Below are 25,038 nucleotides of genomic sequence, written 5' to 3' on the forward strand. Positions count from 1 at the left end.
CTAAGCTCAGCATTTCGTTCCAAATCCTTTGGAAGGAGAAGAGCAGTGCTGAGGGCAACACCAACGTTAATATCGTCGGCGCTTTCACTGGCCATAATAGGCCTATCTTCCAAAGTTAGTTCTGGGGCCCATGGAACGTCGGGCTTCTTCGACGCCGAGGTCGTCGCAGACGATGACCTTGGCCTCTTTGATTGTGTGGACCCCGAGGGTTGGGTTTCACTGAATCTTTTTGTGGAAGCAGAGGTAGTCTTTCTGCTCTCAGCCAGTCGAGAGATAGGCAAAGCATCCTCAGCCTCGGCGTCAGTGGCCTTGGCTTTGGGCTGAGCCTTTTTTACTCTCTTCGGCTTTGGTGGGGGCATCACATGCGATGGTACAGCATCAGCGTCGGTTGGAAGGTCAGCAAGAAGATCTTGAACGACAGGCCTTGGACGAACCATCTCGGCAGTCTTTACAAGTCTTCGTCGACGTTTACGTTCTGGAATTGGGATTAAGTTGGGGGCCGAAGTGGATGGAAGATCGGCTGGGTCAGAGGTGGATCCTTGATCTGTTCGGGATGAGGACGCAGTTACAGTTGTGGCAGTAGGAGGAAAAAGACTCTTTTTCTTCCTTTTCGGGACGTCAGGTAAAGTAGATTTATATGTCGGAATGAAGTTCAGCAACAGGGGAGCCTTGCGCTTATGGATTGGAAGACCAAGAAGCTTCTTTAAATCTTGACCAGGGAAGAAGGATTGACGGAAGTTCTTTGGTGGTTGATGAAGATCTGCAGGACAAGCAAACAGACATTAGAAACAGACAAATTTTAAAGACTTAAATAAAAATAACTAAGCGTTGGCATTGGGCTCTTACCCTTGCCCTCTGTAATTGTTCGAGGAAGAGGGTAGAGGTGGACATCTTCGTCTGGGCCAAATTCCCAATTTTCCAAAGCAATAAGAAAGTCATCCCCAGCCCCCTTGTTGGAGTCTGGGAGGTCGGCTACAATTTTGAATTCAGTAGACCTCGGCTTAAGGTAATAAACAAAGCCCCTTTCCTTCAGGTTGAGGGGGCACATTGTATAACAGTACTGAAGGTCGGCCAGGGTGATCCTAAGATTCTCCTGCCTAGCTAAAGCTATAATACCGTTAATCACCCTATAGGAGTTGATGGTAAGTTGCATGGGGTTCAGCTTGTAGAAATAAAGAATTTCACGAAACAAGGGATCAAGTGGAAGCCGAAGTCCACATTCAGTAAAGGCTACTATAGGAAAGGGCATCGTATGGTCTGTGGGCATGATGGTATCACCATCCCTAGCTAGCTTAAGGTGAACATCGGCTGGGATAGAGAATTCCTACCTAAAGTATTCGTGTTTTGTTGGGGTATTTACCCTATGCCTCCACATACCCATTACGCCGATTTAAACAAAAGAAGAATGTGTTTCAGAAGATGGGCGTTTAAAGAAGGGTTGCAAGAACCTCGGCAAAGACTTAGGAAAGGACTGATAAGGCTTGTTTCAGTTTTCCCTAAAACTTAAAGGTTCTACACACAAATCCCAAGCCTAAGAACTATAAAGATCAAGATCGAAGGCACAGATCTGGGACAGATACGGAAAACAGAAAACAGAGACGAAGTTTCAGATTCAAGAACAGAGGTATAGTTCTCAGAAATAAAAGAAATACAGAAGTAAAAAAAAAAAAATCAAGAACAGTGGCAAAAAAAGTGGTGAAATAGTGCAAGTGTTCAAGATGTAGCCACGATTCAAGATACAAACAAATCCAAGGCTTTGGACAAAAGCAATAATGACAACAGGCAACGAAAGCACATAAAGAGAGCTAAAAGTGAAAGGAGCAGAATCTTACCAGACCAAATGAAGCCGGGGCAATATTCGCCGAGATCAGAAATCAGTTGTGACAGCAAAGAAAGCTTCGCAAGAATGGAAGATTAAAGACAGCTTCAGAAGATTGAAGCAATGGCAGATTCGAAGGAAAAAAGAGCTTTCAGAGAGAGAAAGAGCAAGAAATCAGAATGGAAAAAGTGAAGAAAGAAAGAGGCAAGGAAAAGTTTTGTCAAAAACGTGAAACAGCAGCAAAAATAGGGCATTTATTACGCCTAGAGCAACGCACGCGTTAGGCGGCGCAGACGAATGACAGACAGCTTTCAGGCGCGTCACAAACACACTCCAATGAAGACAAAACACGTGAAAGGAACGGTTAGATATGCATGACAGCTCATGCGCGTGGGAGAGTACGTTCGAAACCTTGTTCTCCGAAGAGAACACATCGGCTGGAAGTGGATTATCTCGGCTAAACAGTTTTTGAGCCATTACTCAGAAAAGAAATGTCGAAATATCGGTATAGGTTCCATCACCTCAGAATGCCGAGGTAATAGAACCTAGGGGGCAGTTGTGGGGATATATTTTCTGAATACCAACACGTGGCATGGTGACGCCGACGTGTCAGCCGAGGTGCCAGGTGTCGTGGTAGTTAAGCCGAGATGATCTCGGAGTTGCCGAGGTTATCTCCGAAGATATCGGAATCCGAGATAAGCGGATAAGGGACAAGAGTCCTAAGACAAAGAGGGGACTTAACCAAGATAAGGATAAAGCTCTTAGGGAGTTTATCTTTATCTCTTAAAGAGTCTAAAGTAAAACACTGAATTGGAGTTCATAGAAGTCATACTTCTAGTAGAACTTGGATTGAATATATTATAAAAGAGAGGCACCCCCGTGGGTCTAAGGTATGCAATTTATGTTTTGAGTATTGAGTTTAGCACTTGATTATCTTTGAGAGATATACTGACTTGATCGTCGGAGTGCCCCGGGTGGTCGAAACCACCGCGGGATTCTTATATTTCTGTTGCAGGTCAGTCAGGTGCCATCTATTCTGCCAGTGCTCTCCAGCTGGTTACTAAGCGGGCAGTATGATCAGAGAATCACCCACACAGTTAGTGACATTAGTGCCAACTAAAACAGCACTGTTAATTTTGTAGCAAAAGTTGTTGGGTCATGCTAATGATGAGGATCTTCTGAGCCGTTAATATGGTATGGAAAATGTCTAAATAATTATAATTTCCTTTTTTATATATTTTAAAATATTTTTATACATTCAAATAAAAAATTATATACCTTTTACACAAACTTCGAAAACAAAGACTAACAATTTTTAAAATTATTTATCATTTCATGTATTATAAGTGTATTGATTTAATAAATCTCCTCACTCATATTTATTGCTAATAAAAAAATAATTTTTACGTAATAAATAAAATATGATAAAAAAAAAAATACCATCCACGGCATTATTACACCAACAAGCTATCCCGGGTTTGATACCTAAATGTTATAGAAAAAATATCACTCTTGGAGTAATACTCCATTGCACTTATTAATTGACATTTTTCATGTTCTCCTAAAAAACCTACATAAAAGTGATGAGCCCTATTATTTATACCAATAATTATCAATTTGAAGCACCTAATTACTCTAAGAACACTAAATAATTTTTCATAAATGTCAATACTCTGAAAAGATGGGCAAAGGTTTGTAACATAAACAAATCCAAATCAGAAAACAAAAATCAAAAAAATAACTCGAAACCTAACCCCATAATTAGTTTGAATAATTTTTTTAATCAATAAAGTTGCCAATATATTTCAGATGGTATTGTTAGAGGAGATCTCAATGTAGTTAGGTTTGATGACTCCCTTGGCTTTTTCTTCTGTTTAACTGGAACAACAATAATAAAGACCTTTTTTTTTTTTTTTTTGTGTTTTTGGAGGATCCTCACAACTTTCAAAATGATTCACACCATTTATAATGTATGGGTTCTCCCAAAAAAAACAAAAGGTCTCACTCATTTTCCAAATTGGAAATTGTCATCATCACCGAACCTTTTTCTGGTGCTCATAAAAACAATTCTGGTTTTTTATTAACAAAAACTCAAGCTGAGAAGGAATTTTTGATTTTCTGGTACGGCCTGCGCATTTGTTCTTATATGTTATCTTTGTTGGAGATGATGATTTTTTGGCAATTTTAACTTAAAATTAAAGTGAGATTCAATTGCTGGTTGAGGTGGGTTTGAGTGGTTTTGCATTTTCTTAAGTGAGAAAATTATAATATAAAAACAATGAGCCGAAATTATTGAGTTGTGAATGAGAATTGTCTCATAAAGTGGGCATTAACAAAGTTGGGCTTAGATTTGGACTTAATCTTAATTTGAACTGAGCCTAGACTTGTGCTTGTGCATGTGTTGGGTTTAGTTTTGGACTTAATCTTGAGCTTGGGCTAAGTTATGGTGTGTTAGACTTAGCTTGTGCATGTGTTTGAGAATTGGGCTTGGATCGAATTGTAACCCAAGATTAGTATCCATTTTGTGACCCCTCTAGTTGGTTTATTCAAATACCATTATATACATATTTATTTGTATATATTAAGCACATAAGAAATATAAATTTTTATAACTCTTATCTTTTGATGATGAAGTTAATGACTATATTAGTGGCTATAGGTTTTCAACTTTTGTAACTCTAGCCTAATGGCTAGAGTTGATGGCCTTGGTCAATGGCATTTGATGGCCCTATTGATGTATAGTCTTCATGGCTAGGGATTCCCTTACTAATAAAAATAGAAGTCTTTCCCTTCCAACTTATTAGGATAATTTTTGGAGATATTTTTGATGAAAAATGGAGATGGTGTTTTGAGATAAAAAGTTAGAGTTTTTTTTACCAATTTTTTTTTCGTATATTCTTTTTCTAGCCCCTTCTTTGGTTCTTGGTAGAGAGAGTGTAGTTATTGTCAAGTTCGCCAAAACTATTCAGAAAGTATTTCTGCATTAGCTGGTTTCGACTATCATATCCTGGGAGACAGACACCGGCGTACCTCTATCACCCATCAGGAGGCGATGAATCTGTTTTAAAAAAATGTTGTATCACACAAGTTTCAATTTGCATCTCTTATCTTTTGTTCTTCAAACTTTTAGATTTGAACTATTTCTTCCATATTATTTTATATGTTCATAAGAATCCATCTTGTAATACCTTCTATGATATAATCTAGTTTATTTAGATATTTTTAGTTGGGTAGTTTATTCTATATTTCATTCTTTAATAATAAAAAAAAAAATATTTTGTCATTTCAATTTATTTTATTTTATATATTTTTCTTATATTATTATGAAAAAATACCAATAATCTTAAAACAGATTCATATGTAATTTTCAAAAATTAATGTTTAATTATTAAAAACGATAATTGCTACTCTTTCCTAAGAATTTAGGATATACATTGTGTTAGTTCTTTATTTGTGTTAATAATAATTGGTTTTGTTAAAATAGACTTATATAAATAATTTTGATAAAACAATTTGGTTCTCTATTTTATTCTAGTGACTCTTGAAATTAAAATTAATTTAATTACTTAAAATTATTGAATTGTTTTGAGTTGTGTATTTTTAATAAATTATTCGTACAATTTATTTTATGTTAATTAGTTATTATTATATGAGTTATTTGATTGTTAGAACTTAAGTTGGTGAGAGTTTTATAAAAATAAAATAAGAATTTTATTTCTTAAAGTTCTTATTAATTTATTTGATTTGTTTGTTTTTTATTTTGTTTTGTAGCTAATTTTCTGTATATGTTTACCTAATCACGAAATGAGGATACAAATGAACAAAACAAATTAGGACAAATATATTGGACTACTAATTTGTGATTTGAACAGGATTGCCTTTGCGTGGAATGGGAATAAGATTGGACTTTTAGTTTTTTTGGGGGAACATATCTATGAATTGAAATATTCGCCTTAATGTTAAGTTTTATTTTGAATTTATTTCGTATATTGTTTTGAAAGTTTGGTAATGTGACGCCCTCAAAATAATACGATAAATACATCCCAGAGGCATAAACATAACAACATAATTCAAAATGTAAATAGTCATTTCATTACATGAAATTAGTATTACAAAAGAGTCTATCACAAATAATGCCCTTCGGGCTTACACTTTTCCAAGTCTTGACTTGGTTACAACGAAAGTGGGATTAACCCTTACAATTAAAGCCCTAGGCTATACAAAAAATAACAAACAAGAAGCCCTTGCTCCCCGAAGATCCCTCCAATGCTATTGCCTTGGTGGAGACATGCCATCAATACCTGAAAATGTTTTTCCTAAATAGGGTAAGGCACAACCCATTAGGAATAATCTAACACAATATATGCGATTTAACGAAGATATAAGTGTATATACATATACAAAGCCCGGGATAAAACATTCACACTATGTATTGCCATTGAATATCAATTCCATATTCCAATTCATTTTTCCCCTAATTCATTCCAATACATAATTCAATTTCTATTATCTTCCAATATTCCAATTGAGACTACAACTCAATGATCTAACAATTTCACAATCAACACATAACACTTCCAATTACCATTTTACGGATATTTCGTCCGCTGGACCGACACCCATGTATGGATTTCGGGACTTTCATCCAGGACACTCCGGCCGACTTAATTATAATGAAGTCTATCCCCTTTCTCCTCCCAAACAAACATACATATGCAATGTATATAAACACATAATCCCATATGGAGTATATTCCCTTTTCACTTTCAAATAAACATACATGTATAATGTATTTAGAACATGACCACATTCAATGATAATCAACCATGAGATAGTTTTAATTCACCTAATTCACATGTAATTTCTACAACAATCAAAGATATCCTTCACCGATAGCCCAATACAGATATTTCTAAACAAATATATATTCTCAAGACAGGTAATTTATTCAAAATTTCCAAAGATGAGACACATCATCTATTTCATTTCACTATCCATTTCAATACTTGTCCAATTCCAAGTTTACAAAATCAAATTTCATTTATTTATACAAAATAAATATAATCCTCATTCTAGGGAAAACTCCCTCTTTTTTCCAAATCTCAACCAAGTATCAAAATCAACTATTTTGACACCATACAACATTATTTTCAAACCCCATCATCATTTCCTTCTCATTCACCAAAAAGCTCTCTTTCCATTTTATATCCAAACCTTAGGTTCTGTTCAAAATACCACCAAAACCCACCATTGTTACGCAATCACAAATAACTAAGTTAAAACTCATAACAAAGTGTAGAAAATTCCTACCTCAAAGAGAGAAGACGAGCCAAGCAAGGATGAAACCCCAAAAATGCCGAAATCCAACTTTAATCAAGTCAAAGAGAAGATCTTGAGGAGCTCTATCTTTTTGATAAAGGCTTAAGGGTGTAGAGATCAAAGGATCTAGCTCAAAATGTAGAGAGAATGTGAGTTTTTTAGAGAGAGGCTCTCAACTTTAGGGTTTTGGGTGAAAATATATGAAAAAGTGATGTGAAAAGTGCTTTTCGCGATCTGATATACGCGCAGTTTGCTCGAGTGGAAGGTTTCACGTTTGAGCGTCAGACACAAAGATTTGTTCCGCTTAAACGCAAGAAGAGACCCGTTTGAGCACAGAATACACACTTCTAGTATTTGCAGACAACAAACAACCCGCTCGAGCGCAAGAAAGTTTGCTCGAGCATAGAAAATGTCACTCGAGCGTAAAAAACACTCTTCCAGTATTTTACAGACGTGCAAAGTACTGAGCATTTGCAAACCCCGCTCGAACGCAAGAAGGCCCGCTCGAGCGGAAGACCAAAATTCTGGGTAACAACATTCTAGACTATCTGACAACCAACCTGTTTCAAGCATGCCCAACACATTCCAAAACTCAAACTCAAAAAAAGAAAGGGAAAAGAGATATACATAACAACATCAAACCACGAGGCTCAAGTCCGAAACACAACAAAGGTCGGGTCAAAACCCGAAATCACAATAGGTAACCATTTCGATTTAATTCGATTAATTAAAAACTAAAAAAAAAAAAATAAGTGTTAGATTTTGTGTTTTGAGAATTTCAGGAGATTCATCTCGTTGAGACCTTTTTGATGATATAAAGAATGTCTCAAACGGAATCCGGATGAACCACACAGTTGTCGGAAAGTTTGGTGATTTTTGTTATCAAATGATGACATCATCCTGATTCAGAAATGATGCCAGTGCCATGTAGTAGCTTAGTTAGCAGCCATGTCAATAACATGTGGCAAACCAGTTAGTGAAACATCAACAAGACTGTCCTATTATCAGAATTTTCAAAAATTGCATTTTGATCCCTAAATTTTAGGATAATTTCATTTTCATCCCAAAACTTTTTAAAATTGCACTTTAGCCTCTACATTTTTTAGTATTTGCATTTTAACCCTCAAGTATATGATATTTACAGTTTGACCCTTGGAGTTTATTGTATTTGCAATTTAGCCCTTGAAAGTTTATGAAGTTACGTTTTGATGAACTCCGTTTTTGTAATCACGAACTCCGTTTTTGTAGATTTAGATAATTTGTAATTATAATAGTTGCATTTTAATTTGTATTAGTTTTAATTTGTAATTTGTAATAGTTTCACCATAGTAAAAGGAAAGGGGAAGGAAAGATGTTTATAAATCTTTGAGTTTAGAGAAAATCTTTGGAATTAATTTTAGTATTTCCAAAATAGTTTAATTTTCTATAATAGAAACCAAAGTTTTAGCCTTGACTAAATAGTATTTTTGAGTTATGTTCAGAAATGACAACTAAGATGTATTTGGTTTCAAACTTTTGTGGTTAGAGGAAGTCTTTGGGTTTAATCTTTTTATTCCCAAAATGGTAGGAAACCAAGTTTTGAGAAAGTCCTTGGTTACAATATGATTATTTTCACAGTGTTTTATTTTGGGAAAAGAAACCAAATCTTAGCATTAGCTAAAATATTTCTAATTTTTATTCAAAAATAATGGGTTCGGGTTCGGGAGTACCAGTTGGCTATGAATGATGTAATTTTGGTAGAAATTTTTAATTGCTTGAGAATTGATTTGTTTTACCTAGTTTATCCCTTGAAACACTTAATTATAAATTTGTTTCCCCTAGATTAGGAGTCAACAAGCTTTTGAAAGTTTGATATAAGATTAACAGGTCTTAAGTGAGACTGGTGCGATCTTTTTAGTCTTCTTGAAAACTTTCCTGACCAGGTTCGATTCTAGGATAAGTGGTGAGATTAGTTTTGAATTAAATTTCAGACTTTGGATTTTCTAGTGTTAAGTTTAGTTTATGAAAAAACAGAATAGTGAAATTCTGTTGTGATTTTTAAGAAATGGCTTCAAAAGGTAACAACAGAAAATGTTGTTCCACCTGACAATCTTAAGCCTTGTGAGGTTCTTAAAGAAAGATCTAAAGATATCAAGTGTGATTAAAGAAAATTATAAAATTGCATGATAATATTTCTGAATTAATCAAAGGCAATTAGTATGCTATCCTTGTGTCAATTATAGTATGTATGATTACTATATGACTTTACTTGAAAGCAAAGATGAGACAACCTGTTAAGGTAAGTGAATATATTTTTGAATTTTTAAATTCCAAATATATTCTTAAATTGGTGGCTCCTAGTGAGTACAAGATCACTGATCACAGAGATAGAAAACTGGTGGTTCCTAGGAGGCGTTAGACCATTGGCTACTCAATTATGAGATTGTAGTTCTTAGTAGTGAATAGATTACTGATCATATGTTAAGACATGATGATTCCTAGTAATGAAAGAGTCTATTGATCCTATGTTAAGATGTTGTGATTCATAGTAGTGAAGTGATTATTGATCACATGTCAAGATATTGTGATTCCTAGTAGTAAAAAGTCTATTGGCCACATGTTGAGAAATTAGTGATTCTTAGTAATGAGACTACTGACCATAGTATGAAGTTCCAAATAGTAGACTATTGAACACTAGATTTTTGTTTTCTAATAGTAAGGTTGTTGACTTCAAAGTGACTTGTTGGACTAAACTTGTTTGGTGCCTGAATTCGGAAAAGACCTAATTTTGTTATGACGGTCTGGGAATGTGTTTTTCTGTGATATAATTTTAAAAGTTTCATAATCATTGTGACATAAGGAATTGTTTAAAGACCTAATTGAATTTTTGAAAAGACCGGGAGCCTTCGTATAAATTCTATAAATGTAGGAGTGTCATGCAAAATGTGGCAATACCTAAACCCATGCAGGTATGATAGATCTAAAAATCCGTTGACTTTCTGTTCAATGGATATGCATAATATATTAATGCATATCGGTTTTCCTGTTGACGAATCTGATATTCAGATTTACACAAGAATACAATCATGGAATTGAGGAAGCGATTTCATGAGGAAAGAGATAAGCCTAGAAGATGTTAACAGACTAGGACTTTAAAGTTCTTTTAATCTAATCTTCTTAAACCGATATGGTGGATAGTAAGGCTAAAAACTTCTTTGAAGTTGTGATTTCTCTAGAAAATAGTTATTAAATTAACTTGATCTTGTAGATATAGTAGTAATTCTTGGGATGCAAGTGAATGAAAGTCGATGAGGCATGCTTATTATCAAAGGATATCGGCGAAGAGAAGGCCTGGATTACTTTGATACGTGATCAGTAGTTATGGTGAGTATGATCACAATTGTATGAAATTTGAAGATACATCAAGATAGATGTTCAGTTAGCTTTCTTATATGAAGATTTAGTTGAATAAATCTTTATGGAACAACCCGGAGGGTTTGTCGGTTATAGGACGAGGAAATATTGTAAGCTTGAGAATTATTTTATGATTTGAAATAAGCACCGAAACAATGGCATGAGAAATTTGACAACGCTATATTGTCGAATGCGTTTGTGACAAAATGTGTATATGTTAAAACATTAACAGAAGTTATATTATTCTGTGTCTGTATGTTGATGACATGCTCATTATTGATAGTTATGAGAAGATGTTCAATACTACCAAGTGGATGTTGAACTCTAAGTTTGACATGGGCCTTATAGATGTATATCTAAGAATTAAGATTTTCTGACCATCTGCTAGTAGTGTACTTTCTCAGTCTCATTATTTTGATAAGAGTCTTGAGAAGTATAAGTCAGATACAAGTATGTTAAAGACTTCAATAGACTTTAGTCTTCGCTTGACCAAGAATAATATAATATTCTTGGGTAATTGAAAGTTTGATGTATCTGATGAGTTGTATAAAGCTAGGTATAGCCGACTTAGTTAGCAGGCTTAGTAGATATATGAGTAATCCTAATGCTACTCATTGGAAGGGCATTATGTTGGTGTTGGATTTTTTACAGTACACCCGGGATTATGTGTTGCGTAACACTTGATATCCAGTTGTACTAGAAGGGTACAAAGGCACTTACTGGATATTTGATATAAAGACTACAAATCCATTAGTGGATATGTTTTCTCTAATTGAAGCTGTAACCATGTCTTGGAGATCTTCCAACTAGATGTGTATCTCAAGATGAATGATGGAATTGGAATTTAGTATTAAAGTAGCTGAATAGATTTGTTGTTTTCTTGAGGATATTCCATGTTGATCAAATCTTGTGCTAGCAACTTTCTATACTTTGCGACAACCAATCAAGTATTGCTAGGGCAGAAATAAAAAGTCTAGACATTTTTTGTCAAAGACATAGTTTTATACGACAACTACTCTCATATGTTATCACTATAGACTATATATAGTATAAGGACAATATTACGGATTCGTTAACCTAAGGGTAAATCGAGAGTTAGTAAGAAGTCGTCATCAGGAAAAGGGGTTAAGACTTTTAGTGAATATTACTAGAATGGAAAATCCAACCTAATTGACTGGAGATCCCAAGATCTAGGTTCAAAGGGACAACCTAATTGCGTGTAATGGGTGAGTCACTGAAGAGGTAAATTCTCTTGTCCATTCCTTTATACAGTGATACCCTGTGGGGTGGAAGGTTAAGTTGATGTTTTTAATGATCTAAGTGCTGTGAATAGTGAATCGTAGTATAACGAGATACCTTATGTAGGTTACCTATGTGAGTGCAAAGTGAGGCCGCTTCTTTAAGAATTAACAAGGCTGAATTCTTTAAAAACACTCATTGAACTAGGCTAGTGTTTCAAGGCTAAATCGGGCACAATAGTGAGAACAAAATGATGGTTAGAGTAATTCCTATGTAAGGTCTATTGTCTCAGTTTATACAAACGACAGAGCAGTTCAAGACATCACGTTCACTAATTAGTCAGTAAATCCGATAAGCTTCACTACGAAAGGTTTAAGGCCAACAGCTACCTTGTTTGATGCAGGGTTATTCTATGTACTCGCTCTCCAAGTCTTTATTGTTTACGTTGTTCGATTTTCTTTATTCGGCCAATTTTATTCATGTGGGAGATTGTTAGAGATAATGATTTTTTGGCAACTCTAATTTAAAATTAAAGTAGGACTCAATCGCCGGTTGAGATGAGTTTGAGTGGTTTTGTGTTATCTTAAATAAGAAGATTGCAATACAAAAACAATGAGTAGAAACTATTGAGTAGTGAATGAGAATTGTCTCATAAAGTGGGTATTAATAAAGTTGGGCTTAAATATGGACTTAATCTTGATTTGGATTAAGCCTAGGCTTGTGCTTTTACACGTGTTAGGTCTGGTCTTGGACTTGGACTTAGACTTAATCTTGAGCTTGGGCTAGGTTATATTGTGTTGGGCTTAGCTTGTGCGTGTGTTTAAGAAGTGGGCTTAGATCGGATTGTGATCCAACATTAGTATCTATTTTGTGACCCATCTAGTTGGTTTATTCAAACATTATTATATACATATTTATTTGTATATATATTAAGCACATGAGAAATGTAAATTTTTGTAACTCTCATCTTTTGATGATGGGGTTAATGATCATATTAGTGGCCATGGGTTTTCAACATTTGTAACTCTAGCCCTAATGGTTAGAGTTGATGGCCTTGGTTAATAGCATTTGATGGCCCTATTGATGTATAACTTTCATGGTTAGGGATTCCCCTACTTGTATAGAGGTCTTTCCCCTCCAACTTGGTAGGATAATTTTTTAAGAGAGTTTTGATGAAAAATGGAGATGGTGTTTTGAGATAAAAAGTTAGAGATTTTTTTTCACTAATTTTTTTTTTCCTATCTTTTTTTGCTAACCCCTTCTTTGGTTCCTATTAGAGAGAGTGCAATCATTGTCAAGTTTGTTGAAACTATTCAGAAGATGTTTCTGTATTATCTGGTTTCGACCATCGTATCCTAGGAGACAGACGCCAACGTACATCTATCACCCATCGGAAGACGGTGAATTTGTTTTAAGAAATCTGTGGTATCACACAGACTTCAATTTGATCTCTTATCTTTTGTTCTTAAAACTTTTAGATTTGAACTATTTCTTACATATTATTTTATATGTTCATGGGAATCCATCTTATAATATGTTCTATGATGTAATCTAGTTTATTTAGGTATTTTTAGTTGTGTAGTTTATTCTGTATTTCATTCTTTAATAAAAATTATTTTGTCATTTCTATTTATTTTATTTTATACATTTTTCTTATATTATTATGAAAAAAATACCAACAATCTCTTTATTAATTGGACGCATTGACTCTTTTATTAATAACGAAAATTTTCCTTTTTAGCTATGTTTTTATTTTTTAAAAGACATGTAAAATTTGTTTGGTAAACTATTTCTAACAATTATTTTGATTTTTTTAAAACAACTTACTTTTGGGAACATCAAAAAATTGAATTTGAATTTTTAAAAATTATTTTTGCACAATATTTAAAACAACATCAAAACGATAGGTATTCCAATAAATTTATTATTTCGTTTCAGAAAATATGAAAACAAAATTAAAAAAAATAATGAAAGCACAACAAAACATGATATTTATATTTCTACTAGAGAGAGAAAAAGGGTGAAGTTTTCACTTTTTAAATTTTTTAGAGGATGCCAAACTTGGCCTTAATATATCAGAGTGTATGATACAATTTCTATTTATAATTTATGTATAAAGAAAAACACACAAGAAAGATGGGGAATGACTTGGCTTTAGAGCCAATTTCTACCGTCGAGAGAAAAAGGGCAACGTAAACCCAAAATTATCTAATAAGTCAAACTTATCCCATGTAGTTTGCCTTGCATTAGGTCATGTAACTAGTTCTCCCAACCTTCTATCTTATTTTTTTTTAATTTTTTTTTTTTTTTTTTTGTTTAAGGGTGAACATAATAGAAAATCAAAAAAACATATCAAAGAGACCTGCATCAACGAGGATAGTTCTCCTACTTTATCTCCTATATTTTAGATAAACTGTTTATGCATCCTTTTATTATAAAGTAGGCATATAATTTCTCAGTGTACATCATTTAACCCAAATTAACCTTAAAAATGAAGTTTCCAAGAAATATGATAAATTTAAGGGTCACCCATGTGAGGAAATTTCCTCCCTCCCAAAGCACTCCATCTTTTCCTTACTTTTTTTTTTGTGTGTGTGTGTGTGTGTGTTTGTTTGTGTCATAGAAGTGTTCTCGGTTTATATTTTTGAAGTTAAAACAATGGAAAAATAAATAAAAATACACGAAGGGGATTTGAATTTTTGGCATCAAAGTTGACAGAATAACTATAAATTACCTTCTAAGAACAGCAAAAAGCAGAAGTGTTTATTTATTTTTGTGTGTTTGTGCTTCCTGTAAGTTACTTTTCAAGAAATTCTCAGTGATAAATTTTTCTTTTGAAACCAGGCAAAAAAGCACAATAACTTTTACTAATGAAATGATTTTTTTTTTTTTTTGGAACAACGTTACGGACCCATTCGTGGGGTTAATAATGTTGTTTTAGTGATAAATCAGAATATACAAGAGGATTCTGTGGGAGTCAGGTTGTCTGAACCATGAAACTTCTTGGATGCTGCTGCTACTGATACTGCTACTGCTAACGCATGCACTTTTTGAAATTGTGATTTGATTTATCTTTCTGGGTCGGGGTGGGGGAAAGCACGAGAAAGAATCTCATGCCCTTTCTCACACACGGAAAGCACGAGAAAGAATCTCATTCCCTTTCTCACACACTTCAATCCATCTATCAATCTTTGACTCACTTTTATTTATTTATTTATTTTATTTTTTAAATAAAAAAATACTTAGTGCACTGAAATAGAAAAAATTTAACTCCACCCAGAGATAACTGTTTGGATGATTGCCTGAACGACTGGGGTCACTATTGTCGACTGCAATTATCATTCTTGTTAATCATGACTGTCACTTTTGTTAATTGGTGCATCAATTGATATTTGTTCGATTGATTTACCGGATGACTAGTCAAATTACTGACGTGCACAAATTCAAATAATTCAGACAAGACCAAATTTGATAGTATTATTATTTTAAACAAATGGTATATATAAATTTAAAGATAAATAGTTTATTTTAAATACAAATATGATAAAAATATATTGTTATTATGAATGATTCACGTCCACCCCCTTGACTGGTTGGTCCTCATATCTAAGGTTGGACTTTACTTTCATTTGCTCAGGTTCTTTTGGTAACATTATAAATAAATTATTTATTAATTTATTTGAGTCACATCATTTTATAATTTCTTTTACACATTTTTTCATAATAACTAGAAATTTTAACTTATAAACAATACCCAAAACACCCCTCAATTTTGAATCCAAAATTTACATACCTAGAGTTTGGTGTAAAAAACCTTAGAGGAAAATACAAAATAGTGGTACTTTGAAAAATTACGAAGTCATGAAAAAGTTTAAATTTCTAATTATTAATATCTGTAAGATTTACCATTCATTTGTAACAAGTTTTTAAAAATAGCACTGATGTGGTATTTCCCCAAAATCCTACCTAGACGGAGTTTTGGGCACCTTAAAAAAGAATATTATTCTAATTTAAAAATTAAACTTAATTTTTAAATATAATAATATGATAGTTTATTACAATATCTAAGATAACATTCTTGATCATATATTTTCTTAGAACTTTGATAGAGACTCTCTTCAATTATCACTCTCACTACCCACACACACATAGCGGGTGGATATGATTGGAGGAGAAGGAAAAAAAAAAAAAAAATCTAACTAATGAGAGAAAGAAGGGGTCAAGGGGGTGGGGAAAAATGGGGTCTGAGGCTTTTTCCATATTATCAACCATTCGTATAAGAAAAAATATTCAGGCTGTCTCATTCTCATGAACCAAGTAAAGTATTATCATTTTTATATAGTTTTATCTTTTTGGAGGGCATAAATAATTTTAAAAAATTTAAAAATATAATTTTAATATTTATTTTTGTTAAATTAATTTATATTTTTCTGAAAAAAATTGAAAAAACTAAACCAATCATAGCCTAATTTTTCTCGATCATGGCAGCGGGGCCTCGTGCTTCACCTCCCTCTGGCTAGCTTTTCTGCGCACTCTTCGTTTTCATCTACCCATAAAGTGTGAACAAAATCTGATGGATCTTTATGGCACGTTCGTTTACAGGAAACTTTTTTGGTGTGTTGAGATATTGTTTTTTTAATAAAAGAAATCATAATTATTAAGTTTTTAATTTCATAAAATTTTATTTTATTTATTTATTTTTATCAGTAAAAAAAAATTTCATTAATTAATATAAAATTAAAGGTACAGGAAGATGAAATGCAGATTCGGAAAGTACAAAATACCCCTACTACTGCTACTCGCAACCATACAACCAACCCCTCGGCCTCACGATTTTTTTTAAACAAAAAAATTAAGGACTTAACAGAAAATAAAATACATAATTCCCCACAAAATCAACCCACCAAAACACCTAAATTGCTAAAATTAATTTCTAACACCCAAGCTGGTATCCCAATTATTTATAAAATTTTACTTTTGACTCTCCAAAAAAATAAAATCCAACATTCATACATAACCTTAATTGTTTTCCCTGCCTCCACTTGATTTGTTTTGCTCCTCTCCTCACCTTAATTATATTTATTAAATATATATATAATATAGTTTCATTTTCTTAAATATAATAAGATTTACAACGTTAACATATTATACTATAATACAAATTTTTAATCTTATATTTTTTTAAAACTTTTATATACTTAGAAATTATTATTCCCAATATATTATATTACTTTTAATTTTTATTAATATTTGACAAAAATAACAACATTACAAACTATCCCACTTCCATCACTATCATGTAGCATACATATTAATACTCTTATCACGCGTAAGTCTTGATCATCAATGTGTGATGTACATTGCACCTAGCTAGAACCTATAAAAACAACCACCATATAATGAACTAATTTTTTGGCAGACAAAACTTGACTTAATGGGGCGGTGGTGATTGTTTACACCATTAGTATTACGTAACAACAATTTCTTTGTGTTATGAATCTCAACAGAGAATGCACTTTTCCTAAGGGATGGTGCTTGAAGGTTTTTTTTTTTTTTTTTTTTAAATCAAAATGAAAATTAGGTATATGGTAGTTACCAAAGAACAAAGCCTCTTTTTTCTTTTTTTTTAATAATCAAGAATAAATTCTAAACTCATTTTATTATTTTAAGAGTATAAATTCAAGATACATGCGATCACCCGTTAATCTTACATTTCAACAAAGTAAGATATCATGACTCAAACTTATGACTTCAGTTAGAACTTAAACAACTTACCATTTGAGTTTTTTTTTTGTAAAAGAAGAATTTTATTGATGAAATCAAACTTACAAAATATATGAAATATATCAATAAAAGGGAGGAAAGTGCATAACCCAATAACAGAGCATCATTACATGATATTAGTGGACAACATTTGCTTGATCTTTTGTTAATTTCTTCCACAATGCCAATCAATGCTAATTTGTTACTGCAAGGTGAAATTACAGACGAGACAAAGAGATTAGGAATCAACAACTCGGAAATCTTAGACAATATGATGTGTTGGGGTTTGGATAATACAAAAAGGGAAGACTCTAACAAAGTAAAATCCATTTGACTTGGGAGTCTACTACCTAGATTAGATGAACTTGGTTATATATTCACTGATATAAAAGTCCAAATTAAATATTTAGGTCATGTTTGATTCAAAAGACTAATAGTGAAGTATTAATAATCCTATTAAATTAGTGTAGGATTCACTATCCAATTGGATTAATATCCATTGGATTAATAATCCCACCCCTACCCCATTACTAATAATCCTACAAATTTGTTGGATTAATTATCCATTGGATTAATAATCCTAAACCAAAATGTTAAAACAAACATGAGATAATTGGGCCCACGGATTAATAATCCTAATCCCATGCTCTAATCCACCCAATCAAACATGCCCTTAGTACCCAGTAACTTCTAACGTCATGGCATGTCATGTCATGTAACATCTTATTTATGTCTTAATGAATAAGTAAAGGAAAAATGATTTATGAAAAGAATTTGTATATATAAAATTCATTTAAAATACATATGATAGTGATATTTTACAATGCTATATCATAATGGGTAATTTTGCTTCAAATGAATGAACTATAAAACACCAAATTATTCTGTAAGAATGTTTTTTTTAAACAAAATCATGTTTATATACCTAACTAAAATTATTATATACAATATGCTTGAGATTTGTATTATTATTTATAAAGAATTAGCTCTACCATAAATTATGTTATGGGTTGTCACATTATAAAACAAAAACCCATGTATACCATGGGAGTAGGTCGTTGGCCAAATCTCTTTTTTGAATGTGGATCTTATTCTTGTATATTGATTTGTATTATTATTTATAGAGAATTGGCTCTACCGTGAATCATATTATCGATTATCGCATTATAAAACTAATACGCATGTATACCACGGGATTAGGCTGTTGGCCAGATCCTTTTTTATGTGTGGATCTTATTCTTGTATATTTATTTGGGATTTCTCTCACTTTGAGAGTTTTTTCGATATCAATTATGTGTTGTATTTAATTATTATTATTAGTTTAATGGTTAAATTTCATTGTAACATCATATATCAATAAATAAAACCCATGTAGAATTTTGAATTGTAATGGAGCTTTGTCTTGTGCAATGCATACATTAGAACAAACAGAACATTGGTATAGTTGTAGTTAGGAGCGTAAAAATGACACGCGGCTCCAAAAGTCCAGCCACGGCCTGAGATGGGCCCAACTTGTTTAGGCTCGTGTGGACCCGAGCTCAGTCTGAGTCCCTGGGCCTGGGCCATCATTTTGAAGTCTGGCCCAAGGCTCGGCCTGCCCAGTCCCGCTCGAGGCCCAATGTCTTTTTTGATGAAAAATAATAAATTTTTGGTAGAAAAAATTTAAAAAAACAAAAAAAAAAAAATAGTCAGGCCAAGCCTAAGCCCAAGCCCATTAAGTCGGACCAACGCTTGGCCCACTGGCCCGAATACCACTGGGCATGGGCCGAAATTTTTGAACCGCGGGCCAACCCCGAATCAACCCGAATTTTGGCAGGAGCCTGCGAGACACCCTAGTTGTAGCTAGTACTCACAAACTAATTAATTTCTTGCCTTGACAACTTGTCATCTTGTGTTGTATATGTATCCAAACAAATGCGACCCCTCTTCAACTATTTATATCATCGTCTGTGCATACTCATGAAACGATTTTGAACCATACACTACACACATGTTGTTGCCAATAATGTACTACGTACGATAGCTACAAGGGAAATTCCTTATGCCTCTGGTTTGAATCAAATTAGTGATAAATGTCGGAAGATTGGACTTGTCCTTTCTCTAAGCTACTTCCAATAAGTGTAGGAATTCAAAAATTAGTCACAAAATGTATATTGGAGGACAAATTGTATCAGAAGCGGACCCATCAAAAAATTATTTAAAATGTTGTTAATTTATGCATATTCTTCTATTCTTTTAGTTTCTTTATAAACATAGAATTACAGAAAAATACTCAAAACTCTCACTCGACTAAGTTGATATTATGGGTATTTTTATGCAGATCTACTTTTCTCGACAAAAAAATTATCAAAAAATATGTAAATAATGCCTTTTTGTGTGTGTTTAGGATCAAAATATAAGTTATATGTAGCCTATTTTTAAGAGTGAACGGAAGGAGAGATATAAGCTAAAAGAATACTTCCATCCATCCTCGCCTCTGGCAAAAGTGAGAAGCAGGGAGGTGTGATTAGATTAGAAGTTCTTGCATAATAATAGCTTTTATATGTGTATATATATATATATATATATATGTACATATTACAATTTTATATAGAGAAGACGTGTCAAAGAAGTCCGAGTTGATTGATTAAATTATTAGACATGCATAAATTCGGCAATGTTTTAAGCAATTATGTCATTATCACATTTTACAGTTTTTAATCATCTTCTCAAATACAAAAATTTTAATCTATTAAAATAATCAAAAATTAAAATAATCTACTAAAATAACAACTTTTTAATCAAAAAATATGTTAGTTGCATTCTTGAAGTGATTCCTCTGCAATCATAAAATATGCTCCTATTTGTTTTACTCTTTCACACCCATGAATTACAGTTATTCTTTATTGAACATAAAATAAAAAATAATAATAAAAAAAGAAATCGATGTTTCATGTACAACAACTATGAAAGTGAATGATTAGGGGTAGCAAAGACTACATTGTTAACCAGAAAAAGTTTCTCAAATCAAATTTTGTACAAAAATTCACATAATGGAAAAAAGTCAATTTAATTAACTTAGACACCGTTTGGGAAGGTGGGTTGGAAGCTTTTTTAGCTATTTTAGTCATAAAAGATAAAATATACTATTTTGGCCACAACAAACAAAATATCACATTCAACCCATAATCATTACACTCTTCTCTCATAAAAAAGTCAAAAAAGCCAAAAAACCCTTCTCAAACCAAACTTTTTAACCCATGCTAAAATAGTTAAAAAAGTCGAAAAGCCAACCCACTTCCCAAACAACTACCATCTCTCTATTTTTTTACATATTTTTTCAAAAAAAAAAAAAATCAATAAACTATTTTTTTTTTTCTACTTCCCAAAATAACCGGTAGTGCAACTTCTTTTTCTTCTTCTTTTTTAAAGAAAATGATGTGGTTGAACTTGAGTTCCTTTACAACAAAACACATGATCGGCTAATTATATGATACACATTTCAAAAAAAAAAAAAAAAATATTATATGACTTGTGATAATCCAAAATTATGAATTATTTTTTGTACAACTATTTTATAAGAATTGATCTTTCCTTCTCAAAATTATAAGACATGGGGTGAGTATTTCTATTTTTATTTTTTAAAAACAAATCACAAACAAGCTACTAGTTAATTTGTATGATAATTTTACACAAAAAATTTGTTTATTTTTGCTAAAAAGTTTTTTTTTACTTTTTCTAATAAGGAAAGATTACCACCAGTACACAAGATTTTTTTTTTTTTTTTTTTTTTTAATGTTGTACACAATAATATTCACAGAAACTAAATTATTTTATTTATAATAAAAAAAAAAGAAAAAAATATTGAAATTAAAGAGAAATATAAAAACCCAATGCAATAATTTCAGGTCAAAGCAGCTTCGTCCTCGATTCTACCAAGCAACTGATTAACGGCGTCGGCGATTTCATCAACGGTACTAAGCTGGCACCCATCCTCAACCTGCATCAATTCACACATATTTATTTGTATACACGGAGAATAAGGTCCTGTTTGGTATGACTTTAGCCTCTTCGCTAACTGATTTTTTAACGGTCATATTATTTCTTTTATTTTTTAACATATTTTTTTAAAAAAATTAAAAAATTAAATTTTAACCTTACTTCCCAAAATAACTCTTTCTGTCTCATTTTTTAACTATTTAAGCAGGAAAAGAACCAAAAAACTATTAGCTGACAGTTATGAAAAAATATTGTTTTAATACAATTCGTCTCTGTTTGACAATTACAAATAAAATCACAATTTTTTTTTTGAATATATTTCTACTTCAGTGAAATTTTTTACTTTTTAAGAAGTTAACAATAGTCAAAAAATAAAAAAAAAAATCTTTAAAAAAATCAAAAATTAAAGAATTATACAAAAAATCAAATATTTTATTTTCTCTCTACCTTTTATGTCAAAAAATATCCTAAATATATTTGTTTTTTGTTCAAAAAAAAAAATTTACCTTATATTTTAATAAAAAATTAAAAAAATATTAAAATAACTTATTCTCAGCTAAGCTATAGACCACAATAATCTAAATAGTTCAAAAACATCTAAAAAAAATATCACTGAAAAAAAGAAAAGGCCACACACCCATTAACTTAAAAATTTCCGAATAATAAAACAAAATCAATCTTTTTATCATTTGCCGTCAATTTTTTCAACAACTTTATTCTAAAAAATATAAAATAACAAAAACTAAAAGAGCAATGAACAAAACTTCTAAGGGTAGAGGATAGAACGAAAAGTGACTGTTGTATGCTATGCACTGAAACAGATACAGAAAATCATCAATTAACTAGATTTTAGCAAGTTTATTAGTGCAGAAACTCTATAAAAAATAATAATAATAATAAAGTAGGCAAAATTTTACCATGAATATTGATGTGTGGTGTCGATTTAGGGGTTGTTTGGAATGATCTAAATAATGTATTTTTTATCTTTTTACGAAAAAATGTGCAAAAAAATAGAGAGCTGATGTGATGAAAAAAAGATAAAAAGATAGATTATATAGGAAATGCCAAACCATCCCTTAATAAGATCCATACTTCAATTACATCTAGTCCATGTGTGTGTGTGTTTTTTTTTTTTTTTTAATATCATTGGCAGAATGTATTTCAAAAAAATTTATCCATTCATATAATCAATTTTTGAGCTTATGAATTGAATTTTGTACTCACTAACCTTAACACTGAGGGAATAGAGAACCATCTGATCCAATGTTGTTGTAACATTAAGGTGGAGAACAGTGAGCCTGAGACACTGAAGCCCAGCCACCATCTTCAACAGCTGTCTGGGTCGTCTCTTTGACAGTATCTTCAGGCTAGCGTGGCTCTCCACCATGCTCACCTCTATCTCGGCGAAAGCCGCCGATCGGCCCTCCGCCGTCGGCTCGTTGACTGTAGCCGCCGGTGAACTGTTAGTACAGTGAGTGGTCGGACGTGTTGAATACTGGGGGAAAGTGAAGAAGTCGGCGAAAAGCTGAGTGAAGCCATTGTTGGGCTCTTGGGTTGTCCTGTGAGCCTCTAGTGTCTGAAGAAGCTGCTCAAGCTCCTTCACGAAATTAATGGCTCCTCCTATAATTGATGCTTGGTCTCCCTTTAAAAAAAAAACATAATTTTCAATTCAGATTATGAAAGCCAACAAAAGAAAAAAAACCCATTTTTAATTTTTTCCCTTTTTTTTATTATATATAATTTTTTACCCAAATCCTTAATACAAAGAGTGATAGTTAGACAAAGTGATTTAAGAAGGGAGGATTTTCAATTATTCATCAATTTTTTTTTTTTTAATCAAAGTCAATTTTGTTGAAAAAATGACTAAAAAGTGTACATCAATCATTTTATCAAATCTATATCAAATCAACCGAGACGATTTTTTCAATCAAATTAAGGATGAATTGAATCTTTTACCAAATTCTCAACAATTATATTTTTGCTTACATTTGATAAAATTTAAAAATTCTAAAATTTAGAGATAGTTTTTTTTTCATAAAAAATGTTTTAAATATATTTTTAAATTAAGTTTCAAATTTTCATATAGATTTGATGAAAAGATTAAAAAGAGTAAAATTTGAAATGTTTTATATCAAATCAAATTTTAATTAAATTTATACTTAAATTTGATGAAAAAAGTTCTATCTAAAAAAAAATTGATGAAAAAAGAGAGCGAGAATTGGAGATGTTCTCACACCCAAATCGGATTATAAATACAAGTCAAATCTTTAGTAAATTTTAAAGTACGCTAATCTCAAAAAAAGTCAATAAATGTGAATATTTTGAGGAAAAAAAAAAATTTAAAAGTAAGAACCTAAAATGTCATCTCTAATTGAACTAACCCTTTGAGCATAAGAAGCAGGCATCAAGGACCGAATGACGGCGAGGTATTCATTCATCTGTTTCCGGCGGTTGCGCTCCACCGCAATGTGAGTCATCCTCTGGCTCTCCAAATCCTCCTTGTTCTTCGCACTCTTCGTGCGCCGCCTCTTGCGGCGGCCGGCCGCCGTCGCCACCGCCGGTGATTCCATGGGAGGAACCAACTGGTCACCGTCAGTGCAAGCCTCAGGCGAAGAATTGGGATCCCAATGTTCCTTCCCATTTTGCATCATCGAAGAAGATGAGGAATCCCAATTTCCATTGCAACCCACAAAAGCTTTATCTTCTACCAGTAGACTAAAGTCGCCGCCATAGCCCCAACCACCGCCACCAGCTCCGCCACCACCGCCCACGGTGGTGAACTCCTTGCAAGCATAGCTAAAAGGGTCTTGTGGGTGTATCACAGCTTCTAATGCCATTTTTGCTATCTAGTTTTGTTTCCCACATACACACCTTATCTTTTGTATTCTCACAATCATTAATTGGTTTCTCTTATTCCTCACATCACATGTATACAAACATATGTGAGGGAGGATTAGGGTGTTAGGTAGACTACAAAAGTGTGTTCAGAGGCCTAGAAATGGAAAGAAGGTTAGGAGGTGAAAAACACCATAGAAAACCTACATCAAAATGAAAGATTCAAGCATATGCCCAACACCAAAAGACCAAATAGAGTTGTCCTTTTTATTCTCCCATGGTTGAGTATATGTTCGAGCTCTTTTTAACACCCTAATCAAACAATGCTAAAAAATGTTAAACATGAGATGATATATGCTTAAAGCATCTCTAATATTTACTTCTTTTTTTTTTATATGAAATTTAAGTAAAGATTTAATTAAAAGTTTTGTCTGATACCAAGTAATTCAACACTAAATTTTTAATTTTTATCAAACAATCAGTCGATCGGGAGGACGAATGGGAAGATGTTCAGGGGGTCGTATGGCCTAGTGTAAATTTTTTCAATTTTTTTCTAATTCGATTATCCACCCTGTTGACCGACCCGGTCATCCATCCAATCATCCATCAACGGTCACCTATGAGATTTGATGAAAGGTTAAATGCTCTCTTGATTTGATGAAAAAAAATAAATATCAATTTAGTAAAACAAT

General features: G+C 32.6%; 1 protein-coding gene across 1 annotated transcript; it reads right to left on the reverse strand.

Moving 5' to 3' along the window:
* Nucleotides 1–21,274: 21,274 nt before the first annotated feature.
* On the reverse strand, nt 21,275–24,714 carry LOC114256660 (transcription factor bHLH94). Its single transcript, XM_028196315.2, has 3 exons — nt 23,893–24,714; nt 22,740–23,153; nt 21,275–21,512 (listed from the first exon to the last, which is right to left on the reverse strand). Exons 1-3 carry the CDS (start codon nt 24,346–24,348, stop codon nt 21,417–21,419), a joined length of 966 nt encoding a protein of 321 aa, XP_028052116.1. The 5' UTR covers nt 24,349–24,714; the 3' UTR covers nt 21,275–21,416.
* Nucleotides 24,715–25,038: the final 324 nt, after the last annotated feature.

Source organism: Camellia sinensis, chromosome 3, assembly GCF_055761805.1.
Source record: "Camellia sinensis isolate YWXY chromosome 3, ASM5576180v1, whole genome shotgun sequence".
NCBI lineage: Eukaryota > Viridiplantae > Streptophyta > Magnoliopsida > Ericales > Theaceae > Camellia > Camellia sinensis.

Excerpts from the sequence above, each read along its gene's own strand:
- LOC114256660 (XM_028196315.2), bottom strand. The coding sequence starts at position 24,348 with ATGGCATTAGAAGCTGTGATACACCCACAAGACCCTTTTAGCTATGCT. Across the intron at positions 23,154-23,892 it reads CTGCTTCTTATGCTCAAAGG|GGAGACCAAGCATCAATTAT; the intron begins GTTAGTTCAATT and ends TTTTTTTTAAAG. Across the intron at positions 21,513-22,739 it reads TCTATTCCCTCAGTGTTAAG|GTTGAGGATGGGTGCCAGCT; the intron begins GTTAGTGAGTAC and ends GAATTGATGCAG.